The sequence below is a fragment of the Lycorma delicatula genome, chromosome 1 (assembly GCF_047948215.1).
Source record: "Lycorma delicatula isolate Av1 chromosome 1, ASM4794821v1, whole genome shotgun sequence".
In the NCBI taxonomy this organism is placed as follows: Eukaryota; Metazoa; Arthropoda; class Insecta; order Hemiptera; family Fulgoridae; genus Lycorma; species Lycorma delicatula.
In genome coordinates this window covers 324,976,291-324,992,800 of record NC_134455.1, presented here as the reverse complement: position 1 = coordinate 324,992,800, position 16,510 = coordinate 324,976,291, and the positions used below count along the sequence as shown (strand labels likewise).

Below are 16,510 nucleotides of genomic sequence, written 5' to 3'. Positions count from 1 at the left end.
CCGAAAACCTTCTTTTATGAGGGCATCAGGAAGCTTGTGCAACGATGGACCAAGTGCGTTGAAATGCAAGGGGACTATGTTGAAAAATTATGTACATGTAAGTTTCCTATTTGTATTGCAATAAAATTTATAACTACATTGCGGATAATAATTGAGTTACCCTCGTATATAAGATATTTTAATTTTATAATTAATTTCCCACATAAGCCTTGAAGTATAAGTGTGGGAATATGATTAATATTACGCCTGTACAAATCTGAATTAATTCAATAAAAAAATTATTTTAAGCGATAGAAAAAATGTTCATGTATAAATAGAAAATGTAATTTTTTTAATATACGGAATGTAATGTAATATACGGAAAATACCTTATACTGTTACAGTCACAGTTCCACAGCTCGCTGCAACCAAAACTTTTTATAGTTATAATCATGACTCAGGTTTTATTAAATGGGCACTGAAAAGATAAAATAAGAAATTTATTTTAAAATGTGTTTGAATGTTTTTACTTTATTCCACAATTGAAGGAAAACTTAGTACTTTATTTTCTATAAAATTCGGATAAAAATTTATTTTTCTAGAGAATGTTCGAATTGGAATTTAAATAACTCGATTATTATTCTTAATGTGACGAGTTTTGGAAAACACAAAACCAGTTATAAAATGTAGAATAGCTCCCCTCTTAAGTTTCAGTCACGATTCATGTCTGTGATATTAATGTACGTATAAACCATTTTGCGACAAAAAACTATCCTCCTAATTATTAACTTACATTTCCTGTTTCAGTCTCTTTTAGCTAAAACTGTCGAAACTGTCAGTGCGGAATGTCAGTGTACGATAACCAGGAAATTAAGAAATAAACATACATATTTTCCGAGCTACCGGATGCTATTATGCCATCGGTTTTCTCCTCATCGGTGACCGAGTCATTGATTTTTGTACTACAAACGGTGTGACTGGGGTGATCGCAGTCACCGCGGTCAAAGTCGAATAAATATAATTTCTTTCTTTTGTTAAAATTTTTCATCGCGCAATCATTTTAACATCTTCCAAAGAAAAACATCTTCCGATTTCATCATACTGTTATCATGAATTATGAATGAAACTACGACCTTTTCCCTTTCCGTCAGACATTCCTTAGAGTTTTTCTAAGGCTCTTTAACGACATCTGTCTGCGTAAAAGACAGGTAGGTCTTATATCGGATAAATAATAAAACATTTTTTTTTTTTATTAACTATTTTAAACCTTAACCGATTCAGTTCGGTCCCCGTCGTTCGTTATGATAAATGAAGGTAATGAATTTTTTACCCGATACAACATCCCAGATTACGAAAATCCAAACTAAATAATCAAGCTACTTTTACAGCTAATATTCTCAGCTGTGTATAGATAGTAGAAAAATTATACTTTTTTCCTCGGCATCAAAGAAATTTTTGGGCCGATAATTTTTTTGATTTAATGGCGCAGTAAACTGTTGTCGTGCGTAGAATTTGTACTATGTGCAAATTTAAAATGCATACATTTTTAAAGAAAGTTTCTTTTCCTTAGCTTTATTCATAATCATTTTTGCATCTTTTCCCATTTCCTCAGTCCCTTCATCTAAAGATCACAGGATTTTCGATTAAAGACCGAGCATGTGGTAATCGATATACGGATGATATTACTGGTATACAGTACCGATTTTGGGTTGGCAATGAAGTGTAATTACGGTTTTGTTTTCTCTTATTCACAATATATGAAAATATGAAATCAAGTGCTTTTATAATTTTTAGACATTCGAGATATCAGACAGAACTCTCGCAAGTTGAATTAATTATTCACCAAATTGGATCGTAATAATTTATCATTAAACTGAGAATATAACTGTTCTTACGCTTTTTAAGTCAGCGCAGAACTATCTTACTCACAACTGCTAAAGTTTGCACAGATTTAAAAACACGCCGAGTAAAAATCTGAGGAACTTAAATAGATTAAAACGAATATCTTTTTAACTTCGTCTTTTATTTAAATTTTATATAAAGTGGTTCTATTTTTGTAAAAATTAATATGTATTATTGATTTAAAAAGATGTTTAAAAAAATAGATTAGCTAAATTGTCAGCCGTCGGTAATAAACTTTGAATAATCCTAAGCTAATACTTTGGGTTCATTATTTATTTTTTTCACATGTAAGAAGTAAGGTAACCTTATGTTTTCCTTTTCACAAATTTATTATACTTACCTTTTTTTACTTGTCTGTTCAAGCCAGTTAAGATAAAATTCTTAAGTTATTAACAAAAAAAAAGAACTTGAGTAGTAGTTTAATTATATAAAATTTGAAAGCTAAGTGAAGATAAGTATTCTAATGAGAAAGTGACAAAGGAAATGAATTGAGCTCCAAAGAGACGCTCTGAGAATTAATGAAACGGAATCATCGGATACATTATTTGCTTAACAAGCGGCTTAAAAGAGGACGTTCATTACTTAACAAATTAAACCGAGTTTCCATTTTTAAGAACTTATTATACTCTTGCACCTGACAGGTAATCTATCAGTACTGAATAATAATCTGTACAAAATTCGTCTTTCATTGCACTACAGATATTTCAAATGAATAGAGCAAAATAAAATAATCCCGCACAAACTTACCTGTCATTATAAATAAACTTATGTAATGAGTTACAGTTACACTCTAGTACAAGTTTACTAAAATTTAACCGTTTTTCTTTCAAAACAGGACAAGTAAATTTTGTTATATTACTGTTATAGTAATATTGTCTTAAATTTAACAAATAAAATGCGATTGCCTTTTTTATTTAAATCTCACTATTGGTAGTTAACCAGTTCATGAAATTGGTAGTTCGTGGTTAGTATAAGAACAGAGGAACTACAAACAAACAAAAAAATAAAAATACATACAGGGACACGGCTTCTATATAAATGCGTAGATACAGATAAAATCAGAACAGGCAAATTTCGTAATAGCTTCCTCTCTCATATTTAGGAGGTCGCTAAACGTACAGCAAAGACATTGACCTAAATTTAAGTAGTAGCATCTCTGGGAAATGTAATTTAATCATATTAAGTAGAACGGGTCATTTTGTTGTGGCTAAAATATTTTATTCTTGTATATCTACGAATTAGATTACTTTATTTTTTTAACATATTGTTATTTTTACCATACAAATTATTTTCAATTCTGAACTCTTTTTTCAGTCGAAATAATTTATATTCTACTCAGTACCTCATAATTACTGATAAGCTCATTATTTGTTCGGTGCTAATTAAGTAAATTAATTCAGTAATATTAAAACTTCATTGTTGACAGCTATATTAAAATAATGAAATAATTAGCAATTACAGATAAAAATAAATAAATAAAATAGAGAATGAGCTCAACGAAAAAGTAATACCGAAAAAAATAAAAAAATAGGGGCAATTATATAACACTCTGATAACTTTTTTCCATAAAAAAGTCGATGAAATAAAGAATAAAATATAATTCAGTTTGTGAACCTAAAGATGACGCTTGTGTTTGTATCTGTTTCAGAAAAACGTACGTTAAAAATGAAATTGCTATCTTAATCTAGAATTATTTCTACGTAAGACAGATACATTTATTGGCCTTAGCTTAATTACTATTTTTACATAATAATAAAGAATAAAAGTAATTTTTCTTTTATAAAACATAAAAGTTTTCCGTGAAAATTTGTATCAGTACAGAAAACAAGGAATTATGAAGTACACACCGACACAAATATCAGAAAAACGATCAAAATTTCCAAATATACTTATGTTACAAGTTTGTTCGTTTAAAAACGGTAAAGCAAAGTATTAAAATTCCGTATTCCTGAGGTTTTATACAAATAAAAAATCGATGAACGCGATTATAACTGCAATATAATAATAACTGAAATTTTTCAAAGACTTTATAAAGATATTTATTAATAGATACAATTTTTTTTTTTTAACTGAAAAGCTTAATTGAATGAGCTCAATTTTCTAATGGGCGAAAACGGACATTAGGAACGAAGATAAGAAACTATTCTGTGGATGTAGCCCCATTGGGTTCGAAAAATTTAGACTTTCAGAGTTTAAAGGGTTAACTTGAGATGATATAAACGAATTATCATAATATTCAGAAAATCTTTAAATCTTTTTTTCTTAGTATTTGTTAGGTTCGTCATAACGAAATCGATTTAGTTATGACGAGGCTAAGAAAGTTAGATAAATGTTCTCAATATAAAAATTATGACGATCTTAGCAGAAAGTATAAATATTTTAATAATATCTTTAAAAATGTTGATAATTCTTTACGCAAAACTATTACATTGCATTTAGCTTTATAACTTTAACCTTTAACATTTTTTTTTTTGTATAAAAATAATAATGGAGAAAATTAAGTGATAAAATCTGGATATAGATAACCGACAAAATTTTAGATTTCTCCAAAGGTTGACTTTTTTTCTTTTAACCTCCGGGACCACCGTTAGGTATTACTTCAGAAGATGAGATGAACGACAAATTTGAAGCGTATGATTGCATTATATAGAGAAATATCTGTCGGCCTTTTTTCTTATAAATTCAACGGGACCTAAGAACGTATACCGATCGTTTGAAAGGAGCTAAGATCTCAAACCTTTATTTTTACAAAATCCCTTATAAAGAAGCACCTAATAAATAAGATTGTTCTGTTGTGCTGGCGTAATCATGATGTTTTATCTGAACAATATATAATCATAATTTGGAAAGCTAGATTAGATCACAAATTACGATAAAATTTTTTTTTTTTTTTAAATGACACTTTCCTGCTCATCATGATAGATCCTCAAAACCCGGCGCCTCCCTTATCCTCCATCCTAAGATGGGCTCTCATTTTTTAAGCATTCAGATAATTTCATATGAGACCAAAAAATTGTGGTTAAAAATCGACATAGAGCAACATTTTTTATTTAAAAATCTAGCATAACTTGTTCTTTATGAGTGAATATCATGTAAATTATTGCAAAACGTTCTCTACATAAAGCTTTTATTTACTATTTCTCAGACGTGCTTTTCCACATATTTTGGATTATGAAATGACAGGTGAAAAACGATAGATGAAAATATGCCAAAATCTTGCCGATAATCTAACTCGAAACTGGATGATTAAGACGCCAGCATATTTACAGTCATTTTGTATAATGTAATTGAAAAATATTAACTAATATGGAATGATAATTTTTAATTTTTTTATTCTGCCGATCGTTACATTATTTCAAATACTCAGCATCTACAACGACAAATAGCTGAAAATAAAAACTATCAACGATTCAGTTGGAAACTGTAAAGTAAACTGTAATTATAAAGTATAAATTAATAGGCGTAAAACTGAAAATTGCAATTTAATTACTGTAAAATTATAAATGTAATATTTGAAATATAATTAACGTGTAAATAAAACCAATTATATATAAAGTCAATCAAAAAATAAGATTTAGTTATTTTTGAAAGTTTTGGTAAGAAAGGTTATTATTATAACAAATAGTTGTTTCTCTTATACCGCTGCACTGGCTGATCCAGATCTCATTTTCGAAGCGACTACATGTTAAGAAACAACACTTTGTTCCTCTCTCTTTATGGAAATAAAGTTTATCGACATTTATTCATTCAGGGAGTATTTTAAAAATAAAATAGTACGATAAAGAATCCAGCCTATAAAAATAAAATTTATATTGAATATTTTTTAAATCTTCGCGTGGACACTGACACCCGTACTGCATTTTTTTGTGATCTAGTACTGATAAAAGTAAAGGTTGAATTAACCTGTCGTCCGCAAACCATTAGTCAATTTTACTTATAGGTTACAAGCAAGGTTCAGTATAGAGTTACCAGTCAGTTTTTTCTCGAACGGTTAACTTCTTTCTATTTCTTACAAAAAAAGAGAATTGCAAGACCATCTTTGATGCCATCAATCAAGATAACAATGACAATATAATGCATAATCATTGCTTAAACCAAATCTTTTCGTAAAAACAAATTCTAAATAATAAAGGCTTTAAAATTAGTACGTGCAAAATTTACAAAATTTATGTCGTATAAAATTTTTACATTTTTGTATAGTTGTATTTATAATAAAACATTTATAATAATGAAACAATTATCAAGTTCGATTAGACGTTTAGCCTACAAGGCTTATCTAGTGGTTAATTCACCATCGCAAATCAGTTTTACAGCTGATTTTCAAAGTCGAAGGTTCTGAGGACAAATCCTAGTAAAAGCTAATTTTTTTTTTTATACGGATCTAAATAGTAGACAGTAGATACCGGTGTACTTTGGTGGTTGTGGTTCAATTAACTAGACGTCTCAGGAATGGTCAGCCTGAGTCTGTACAAGACTATACCTCATTTATATGTCACATACACATTAGATATATATTTAGATGTTTTAAAAAAACACAAAAATATAAATATTCAATAAATAAAACTAAAAAAAGCTGATAACAGTTGTAGGACATTCGCGTCACGATGCTTTTTACTGATACACGGGCTTACACAAACAATTAAATTTAAAATATTTATCATTTTATTTAAACATAACATTTTTTGTTTATTTAATTCAATGATTCTAACTAAAGCGCGCGCGCATACCGTATTTCATTCGCGCAGATGTGGCGGTTCTAGCGGTCACTTTAAATACTTTTTTACACACTAAATATTTTTCATTAATTTAATTCTACCGCTTACCTGTGACGTTAAACATAACAGACGACTACAACATTCAAATCCTAGTAAAGGCAATTACTTTTTTACGGTTTGAATACTAGATGGTGGATACAGGTGGTTTTTTGGTGGTCGGATTTCAATTAACCACACATCTCAGGAATGGTCGACCTGAGGTGACTGTGCAAGACTATACTTCATTTACATTCATACATATCATCTTCATTCATCCTATGAAGTAGTATCTTATGGTGGTTCTAGAGGCTAAACAGAAAAAGAGAAAAAGAGAGACAGAGAGAAAGACGACAACAGCAGATGTACATCAGTGCTACACTACCGCTCCTTGCGGTGAGAGGGGGTACTAATGAAGCACCATACCCACGTAGACAGTACTTTATTTAGAGCATTTTGGGGTGGGGAAGCGATTTTGAAAAATGTTTTTTTTAAAAATATTACTATTTTTTAATTTTAACAACTGTGCCTAAGAAAAATAAGACCTTAATTAGGTGAAATCTCAAAATACTGATTGTGACCTTACTCTAAAGCCTCACCCCCTTGACCTTTTACGTTGAAAATTCAATGTCATCAATATCCCCCTTATGGAAGTAGTCTGACCAAGATTTGTCAAAATTGGTCCAGTAGTTCTGGAGATGTGTGGTGTGAAATACCGAATACATACACGTACATGTGAACATTTCCATCTGTTTTTTGGATTCCTCGGTTAACAAAAAAAAATATCTGGTGAAAACTGCATATGTCCAAATTGGACCGATTACAATACTTTCCTTTCTAAAGCTACAGCTTTGCTATAGTGCTAGGCGGGAAAGTAAAAAGGTATGTTAATAAGAATTATTCATTATTTAAAAATTGATATTAGACGATCCCAACCATATACATCAACTGATACAAACCAATGAATTTGACGAATGAAAAATCATTCTTTTCAAATAATCTTGCCCTTTCAAAGAAAACATCAATATATTTATTTAAGAACATCCACTTAATTACTTTTCAAGTGCTCACATCAACACATAACTTTTTTTACTTACTTAAAATGGTCTATTGAGAAAACATACTTTTCCTGTTCTCTTGTGTTCAAAGCTAAACATTCTTAAATAAGCAAAAGTTAGAAAAATAATAACTAACTTTCATTGCCATATTATAAATTTAAAATAAAAAGTAATATAAATACTTTTTTATTTTTTTTATTTACAGATGACTCGCTACAAACAAGCTGATTTTGAAGAAGACTCAAGTAGTATTGGTTCAACACAAATTGCTGAGGGAGTTTCTGCCACTGCTACCCATATTCGTTACCATTCTGTAAGAAATCAAAATAATCTAATTTACTTATATCACAGATGTATTCAAATAACAACTGAAAAATAATTTAAATAATGCATGTGTATTTTTTTTTTTTAATTTTTCTGAAATTAATTTTTTTTTTTTACTTTTAAAACTAATTACACTTTTATTTGCTCTTTCCTATTTGAGAAAATCTTCTTCCTAAGTAATACTTAATTAAATAATATTAACAATTAATAAAATTCACCTAACCAGCACACTGAGATAAACTCTAGATCTTTCAGCTTACTTGAAAGCCATCATCAGGAGTAAAAAAATATTACATTAAAGTCATAAATTAAAAAAATTTAGGTAAAATGTATAAATAGTCATGACTGTCTGGTCCAAACAGTATACTGAAGGAATATATAAGTACTCTGGTGGATTAAAATGAAATCAAGCGAAACCATATTATGAAGGAGATAATTATTAGATTAAATTAAGAAATAATAATTTAATCTAATAATTAATAATTTAAATTAAGAAATAATCTAGTAAAAAAAAATTGTAGGAAAAAATCATGTAGTAAATAACTACAAGTAATCATTAAAATTATAATTTATTTTATAGCATGATAAAATTAGACAGAAATGCAATTTTTAGTCAAACAAAATGAACTCTATGGAAAAAAAAAAAAAAATGGATAAGATGAGAAGGTCATCTCCAAGCTGCCATCTCAAAGAACGTCTCGATTACTGAAATAACTAAATAGTACATTAATTAAGCTCATTTTGCATGCAATCCTGCTTCTGAAGCTGAAACAGGGCAGAGGGCCATCACAAAATTTTAAAAGCCCCAGATATATCCAAAAAGATGCCTAAAACATAGAGAGATTCACTAGAGGAAACAATGTCGTAATCTTAAGACTGGCATCCTCCGTGCTCCTGCCTGGGTTGAAATCATATTAATCATTCATCAATAATTTCTGTGAATTCAACCTATTGTTAATGCGCAGATACCAAACATTTTCAAAAACCTTACCAACAACTAGGAGGAGCATCAAAGAGTTATAAGATAAGCCCATGGTGGGGTCCTTGTCTCCACCTTTAAATAAGAGTTAAGTAACACCTTTTTCCTTACAAACAGGAAAGTAACCAGCAAAGAGCTTTCTATTAAAGGTAGTGGTCAAAGTACCAACACAAATTCTATCAGAATGGACTACGAACTCTACCTGATTCATCAAAATCTGGGGTTTTATTCTTACCATAATTACAAATCACCTGACACCTCAGCCTCTGTAATCTCCTCTTGAACTCACAGATGATACAAGGCTTCACTGGTTTCAACATCATCTGGCAAAGATCATTTAATAAAATATACAAAATTTCAGCTTTAACATACTCTACACCATCATTGGTCAAGAGAGCTGACAGAAGAATGTCTTTCTTATGCTTATGTCCTAGGACTCAAGTACACAACATCCCATGGGTCTTTATTCCTCGCTCCCTATCAAAAGAATACCAAGATTCTTGTTTAGATGTTGTAACTGTACAAAAATATTCAGACCTCTGCCTATAATAGTTACTAATACCTAATACTGCTCGCTAATCCAGGTTATCCTCACATTGAGCAGCTTGCCTGAGATGGCTGACGGATTGCTTTAACATAGACAACTTCCTTGTCCATGAAGCAGCAATTCTCTCTTGACCTATTGAAGGGAATCGGATTCTCAGCAGCATCGATAAAAGCTAAAGAAAACTTCTCTGTCAGGTCCTCTAAATTGTATATCATCTAGACTGGTCTAAGATATGGAGTCTAGCAGAAAAACATGTTTACAAAATTAGGCCATTTAACTTTTCTGTGCAGATAGTGCCCCTGCTGAACAGGAAGCATTACTCATATAAATATCATGCAACTAATTAATCAATTCAAAAACAGCAATCAACAATCACTGTGCCAAAAAAGTGATGGTTTCTTTGGTTTACTTTGGTCTGCTAGCTAGGTTTGGCTTGACTGGCTCAGGTTTAAGTGCAGACTGTAGAGTTACTGACAATGTACACAATATCCTGTACATCTGTTCAAAGTACAAGGCTGAACATACTAGAATAGTTATAGAACTTGCAAGAATTAATTCTGATTTAGATTTGCAAGTGAATCGGAAAACTCAAAGTTAATGTAATATAGTTGTTGATTTCCTTAGGTTTCTGGCCTTGCAGCAGTGGGTTGCTGAAGGAGTTTGATGTTCTAATAGATAGAGTAGCAATCTGAGTGGCTAGGGTCCCTCTTAGGCACTTACTTCACCAAAATAGGCATTTTGGCCCCGTTTAGTTGAGCTATTCATTTTTTAGGATGGAGGTAGGTTGTGTTAGGAATTCTGTGATGGAGCTCTCATGTGGGAGGGTGAAGACATTGACCTCTCTCCCGAAAGCTGTCCAGATAGTGAGAGTTAGTGTATGTTTTGTTAGAATTACATTGAATTTTTTGATTGTCTTTGATAAATTAAGAGATGGATATAGGTATTTGTAAGACAAAATTATTGGTATTGCAATCAACACTTGTTTGAAGAGTATGAGAATAGAGTTTAGTTTTTTCTAATAGTCTCAAATGAGTAAATGTTTGCTAATACCATCTAGTTTGACATTTAATTATGGGAAATGGTTATTTTATGTCTTTTGGTGTTAGAGATAAGCCGGGGGATGGTGCTTTCATGAAACAACTAAGCAGTTAGTGAGAGGACTACAATTTAGAGCAGGTGGGTGAGGTTGGAAAAAGCCTTATATGAAGGCAGCAGTAGAGTTAAGTAAATTCACTGATGGAAATATCTGCCAACGCATTTGCATCAGTGGCTTCCTGACAGAAGCCAAACTGATGATTGTGATATGCAATCAGATTTAGAGGTTTAACAGATGACCTCAGGTAAAGCTCAACAAGGCTAGGAATGGAGGGGGTGGTGGGGTAACAGGATTGTCTCAAGGCGATTGTATTCCCCTACGTGTGTTAGGATATACAGAGAAAAAATTAATTAACGCTATTAGTGTTCAGGCATTATGAATCCAAGGAATTACAATATTTTCTGGAAAGGCTGTATAAGTACAAAGTGAATAAGACATAACATTATTACAGATAAAGAGGAATAACCATCACACCGACCAAGAGATAAAATGGAGACAACCGCATATCTAATTTATGATTTTCATTTTGTTCAGACTGAGCAATTACTAGACATTGATGAAAAGAAAGAAGTAACAAGATACAAAAATAAGGAATGCACAAAAAACACACATATATTGTACACAGTATAAAGGACAATCAATGAGAATTGAATAATGGACAATTGATGGATGCAGGTCTGGCATTAAAATGTAAGGGACTCCAAGATGCCAACCTTGCCTGGATCTCTGGGTGGGGACTAGTAAGGAAGAGGTCACCAGAAAATTAAAAATTAGCATTCTACGAGTCAGATTGTAGAATGTTAGAAGTCTAAAAAAAGGTCGGTAAGTCAGAAAATTTAAAGAGGGAAATGGATAGATTAAATGTAGATGTAGTAGGAATTAACGAGGTTCGGTGGGAAAAGGAAAATGACTTATAGTCAGGTGATTTTAGAATAATTAACACAGCTTCAAATAAAGGGCAGGCATGAGTAGGTTTTGTAATGAAAAAGAAGATAGGGAAGAGAGTAGAGTGATTATTTGCTTTCAAGATCTACTAGATACTTACATCAAGAACTAACTTGATACTGATGTAGCAGAGTCTAATTTTATCCTGAAGAATTAATTATAGTATTTTTTTTTCATTTTTTAATTCATTCCTGGTTTAGAATTTAATTTATGAATGTTCTAAGTGGTTCCTTTTACTTGATACATGTTAATGAATTATGCAATACCTAACAAATCTTTAAAAAGGAAACTTTTCATTTTTATTTTATTTTCTGTATAATATTAGCAACTATTTATTTCTCCAAGTAAAGATGCACAGTATGAGAAATATTCTAATAAAATTATGATAAATGAATGAATGAATGAGTAAATAATATGATGATAAAAATATTATCAATAACTGAACTGATTTCAAACTGAATATGCTGTATATTTATATCTTATACACTACATGAGTATATAAGAACTGAGAACATAGCATGCTATTCATATTTTAATTGCTGTTTAAAAGACTTGTAACTGGATAAATGTCTATTCAGTAAAACAATTTATCACACATTCTTTATTGTAACTAGAGAAAACCAAAAAGGGTTATTGCCCAATCACTCTACTCAAAAGGATGCCACACTACTATTTTTCTTATTCAAAAACTTAATTTTTCAGAATACTTAAAAATAAAAAGATCTATCACAGTGCCAAAAAAGCAGAAGAAAAATTCAAAAACTCTTTGTAAATTCAACATATCACATGCCCAGAAATCCAAATTATGAAACAGATCATGTACAAAAGTCTTGAGCTTAAGGGTTAATAACATCTCTCTTTAAAAATACATACAAATATAACTTATAATTACTCTTTTTTTGAACTTGCATACAGAAGTAGCAGTAACAGAATTCAAAGAAAACTTTGAAAGCACAAGCAGAATCCATAGAAATTAAAATAGTAAAGATTCCTAGAGTTTTATTTTAAGAACAAATGAATTAAGAAAAATAGTGATTTGTTTTAACTGATTACCTGGACACAAATTTAATTTAAAAATAAATAAAAGCAAAACAATAATGAAAGAACAAAAGATAATGATAAAAGTATAAGTTACAACAAATTTTAAAACTGAGGAGGCATTGTCCACTGCTATTTTATTTATTTTCTTCTATTTGTTCATCAGTATTTTTTATTGAATGGTATTGATTTTTTTAAATAAAATCTTCATAGTCTGTTTTACTAATTTCATTAAGATATAATCGGTATAAACACTTTTCTAACTTTTTCTACCTTTTCTCTCCTTTTACTAGTTATTTCTTCCCAATTTAATCATGAATATGATCAAAGCTGAATCATTTTAATATAAATTATTCCCAAAAATAATGTAATCATTGTTAATCTAAAATTAAAATAAAAATTCACTGTACTAATCACTTTTAACAAATAACACTGAGAATATTGAATAAAGGAATATGACAGACAAATATTTTTAAACAAATAATTAATAGACACTCATACTGATGTTTGTAATATAAAAAGAAAGAAAGATTTTTTATGTTCTATCAGCATCACAATGTTGAAATTTCTATTGCTAAGAAAAAGTTTAAAAATTTTAGGTAACATAATTCTATATATTTTTAAAACTAGAAATTTCTAAGCAAATAGTTTTTTACTGGTAATATTTACAACACAGGTTACATACCTTTAAGATTTTAAGATCAAATTTGACTTTTCTTTCCAGAATGGTGGTTACACAGACAAGAGTTTGTTATAGAAATGTGTTTTGTTAATTTTTTATAGTAAGGGGCATCAAAAGTTTCACTAAGTATGTTTGTTTTTATTCATAACTCAACACAGCAGGCCTAAGCAGTCACTAAGATTAGAACAGTAAAGATAAGATTTGTGCTTATTGCTAACAAGTTTATGGTTATAAAAGGATGACTTGCGATAAGTTAATCAACAATAAAAGTTTGTCTCCAGTACAGAATTTTTAGATAAAAACTCCCACAATTGTTATCCATTTAATTAGCAGGTCTTGAAAATTATCTCATTCTGAAGCAACTACACGTTAAGCAAATAGTGTCAAAAAATAAAACTTGAATTGCAAATGTAATTAAAAACACCATTCGCAGGCTCCAATTCATGAACTAGCTAGAATCTCTAATTAAATAAATATATTAATAATCAGTTTAAACTTTTATTCTAAACTTCAAAGAACTTATGTTTAAAATCTTAAAATAATTTTGTCATTAGGAAAAATCTGTCTGTGATTTCTTACTTAAATTAGATAGATTTATGGACAGCTACTTTACTTTTGAATTTATTTTTTTTATGATTAATTTTCCATATAAATTGGAAGCCTGGTGCATGGGAATATTAAATTGGCATTTTGTAGCATATGAAAAATTACATGCTTCACTGGGATTTGAACCCAGGAGCTCTGGATGAAAGGCCAAGACACTACCACTCTGCCATGGAGAGCGGCATATTCATTTATTTACTAACCTTACTTACATTTTTTGCTTTCCTGAAAGTCAGGTATTGACTTCAATCTTTTAGTGACATTGGAGAGAAAAGACAAAGCTGCTGGCCAGGAATAGTCATTTAAAACAATGTAAACAGCTTTTTTTTTGGGGGGGGGTTATTAAGAAAATATTTAAATGTTTACATTTTTAAGCCATTTCACTCACATGAATTAGAACATTTGAAAATTTCGCTTTTTTATTATCCAAGAAAGTTTTCTAAAAAACTATGTTGTAATAGTGCAATTCTAACAAAGTTTATTACTTTGATGAAAAGTTGATCAAGATGTATGTTTACTACAGACATCATCTTGGTGTATTATTTGGTGATAAGATATAAAGATTTTTTACTAATGCATATTCTACACATACTTATTCTATTTCAATACAATAAATCATGATTTGTGACCAATCATAGCTTTAGGTAACATTATTAGTACTGAGCACAGATAGATTTTTTTAGGGAAAATTTGTTGGGAAAAAAAAATGTTTAGTATATAATTATTATTTAGTATTATATAGTATAATATATAGATATTATTTAGTATATAATATCATTAGTTGAAACATAACATGTAAGAGTATGATCAGAAGTATCCAACCTTGGCTCATAAAAACAGAAATACTTAATCTGTTTATTTCAATGACTTGTTCCCTTCAAAGTAGACCCCTTCTGATGTAACAAGTTTTCCCAGTAATGTTTCCATTGTTGAAGCATTTTTCAAAATCATTTTTAGTGAGCACCATTAGACATTTTGTGGCATTTCTTTTGAGCTCTTTTCTATCTTCAAGACTCTTTTCTTTAAGTAGAATTTTAAGCTTAGGAAAAAGTGAAAATCACGGGGAGCCAAGTCTGTCTGGCGAGCAAGATGCCTGTTGAAGTTATTCGATCTCGTGTTTTGCCAAGAATTTCAGGACTCATTCTGATGCATGGAAAACTCTTAACTCTCTTTTTAACTAATTTAATTCTCTTTTTAATTATTTTCCAAAAAGGGTGAAATGATGATCTGTATTAGAGACCATAGCTGCCAAAAAAAGAAATCACCAATAGGCACCACAAAACCACCAATAGGAACACACAATCAAAAGAAGTATTCAGGCCATTTCTCCAAACATTAATTTATTATTCAAATACCAATTGAGTTGCTCAAGCTTTTCATATTATATCTACCAATAATAGGTTATACTGCTCAATCATCATTAATGATTTGATCATTAGCATGAGTTTCTGCAGCTGTGTGTTAAGTCACATTTTATATTTACTCTACGTTTTTATGATAACACGGAACATTTCAAAGCAAAGATATCATCATTAAACTATATGCATAATTTTAAAATTATTCTAGAGGGAAAGCTTACTTAAAATTTAACAGCGGCAAATAACTTTAATATAGAAAATCTTTCACTAAGGTTAGGTTGGCTAAAACATTTTATTAGTACAGTCATTTTAGTACCAAAAATTAACAGCACAATATCTTCCTGATCCAAACAATAATACATTATTGACATTACCATAAATTTCTAAGAAAAACTTATAATTTTTATCCAATTTTAAACTCTAGGAACTAACTAACAAATATTACTTCTGTTTTTTTTGTTTTTTTTTAATTGCCAATGTTACACAATAAATAAAAAGAAACAAATCAACTGTGATTAGAACAGGAGGCAATGAAAAATGTAAATGCACAATTACACTTAATATGAGTAGGTGGAAAAGTTAGCTCTTATGTGTTTTTCAAAGGTAAAACTCTTTCTAAAGTTAATATAAAAGAAGAGATTGTTAGAGCACTAAAAAAGGCTAAATGAATTTCATCAATTAAGTTTAAAAACCTCAATTTACAAGTCTGGGAAAGGTATCTAGCAGTGACAGTCACCTGGTTTTTGAAAAAAGGAGTTTCATATTAGTTTTCAGTGAACACAAGAAAAGAAAAAGTAAATTTTGAAGAAGTTAAAACTGATCTTCTGTTCATAAGCAGTGGTAAACTAACATGTTTATGCTGAAACTACTGAATATATGCATTAATTAGCTTTTTAAAATCTGTTTGAAAGAAATGCAAGAACTGGAAGATAAATAATAATCATGATTTATCTCCAACAGGTAAATTAAAAAGGCCTGATTCTAATTCAATTTGTTTCTCTGTGAAAACAAAGTTGGCTAAATATCTGAAGAATTAATAAATAAGAATTTTATTTTTAAGAGTAATATGTTAAAACAGATACCATTGAAGACAGTTCAATGCATCAATGAAATATAATCGAGGATTTTGCTCAGAGACCCATGAAAATTGGAGTAGGGCAATGCAACCTTCAGATGATGTAGTGAGGACATCAGGAGGTGGTCACAAGTCTTAGAGCATTGCATGGTCAGTAGGGCAGTGTACAACGA

At 30.1% G+C, this 16,510-nt stretch overlaps 1 protein-coding gene across 3 annotated transcripts in view; it reads left to right on the top strand.

The window, feature by feature from the left end:
- Positions 1-16,510, top strand: part of Nep3 (M13 family metallopeptidase neprilysin 3) — a 175,514-nt gene that overhangs the window by 98,625 nt on the left and 60,379 nt on the right. For all 3 annotated transcript variants that reach the window (XM_075382059.1, XM_075382060.1, XM_075382058.1), the window contains exon 2: positions 7,896-8,003. In XM_075382059.1, coding sequence (XP_075238174.1) covers positions 7,896-8,003 — 108 coding nt within the window. The remainder of the gene's footprint in view (positions 1-7,895; positions 8,004-16,510) is intronic.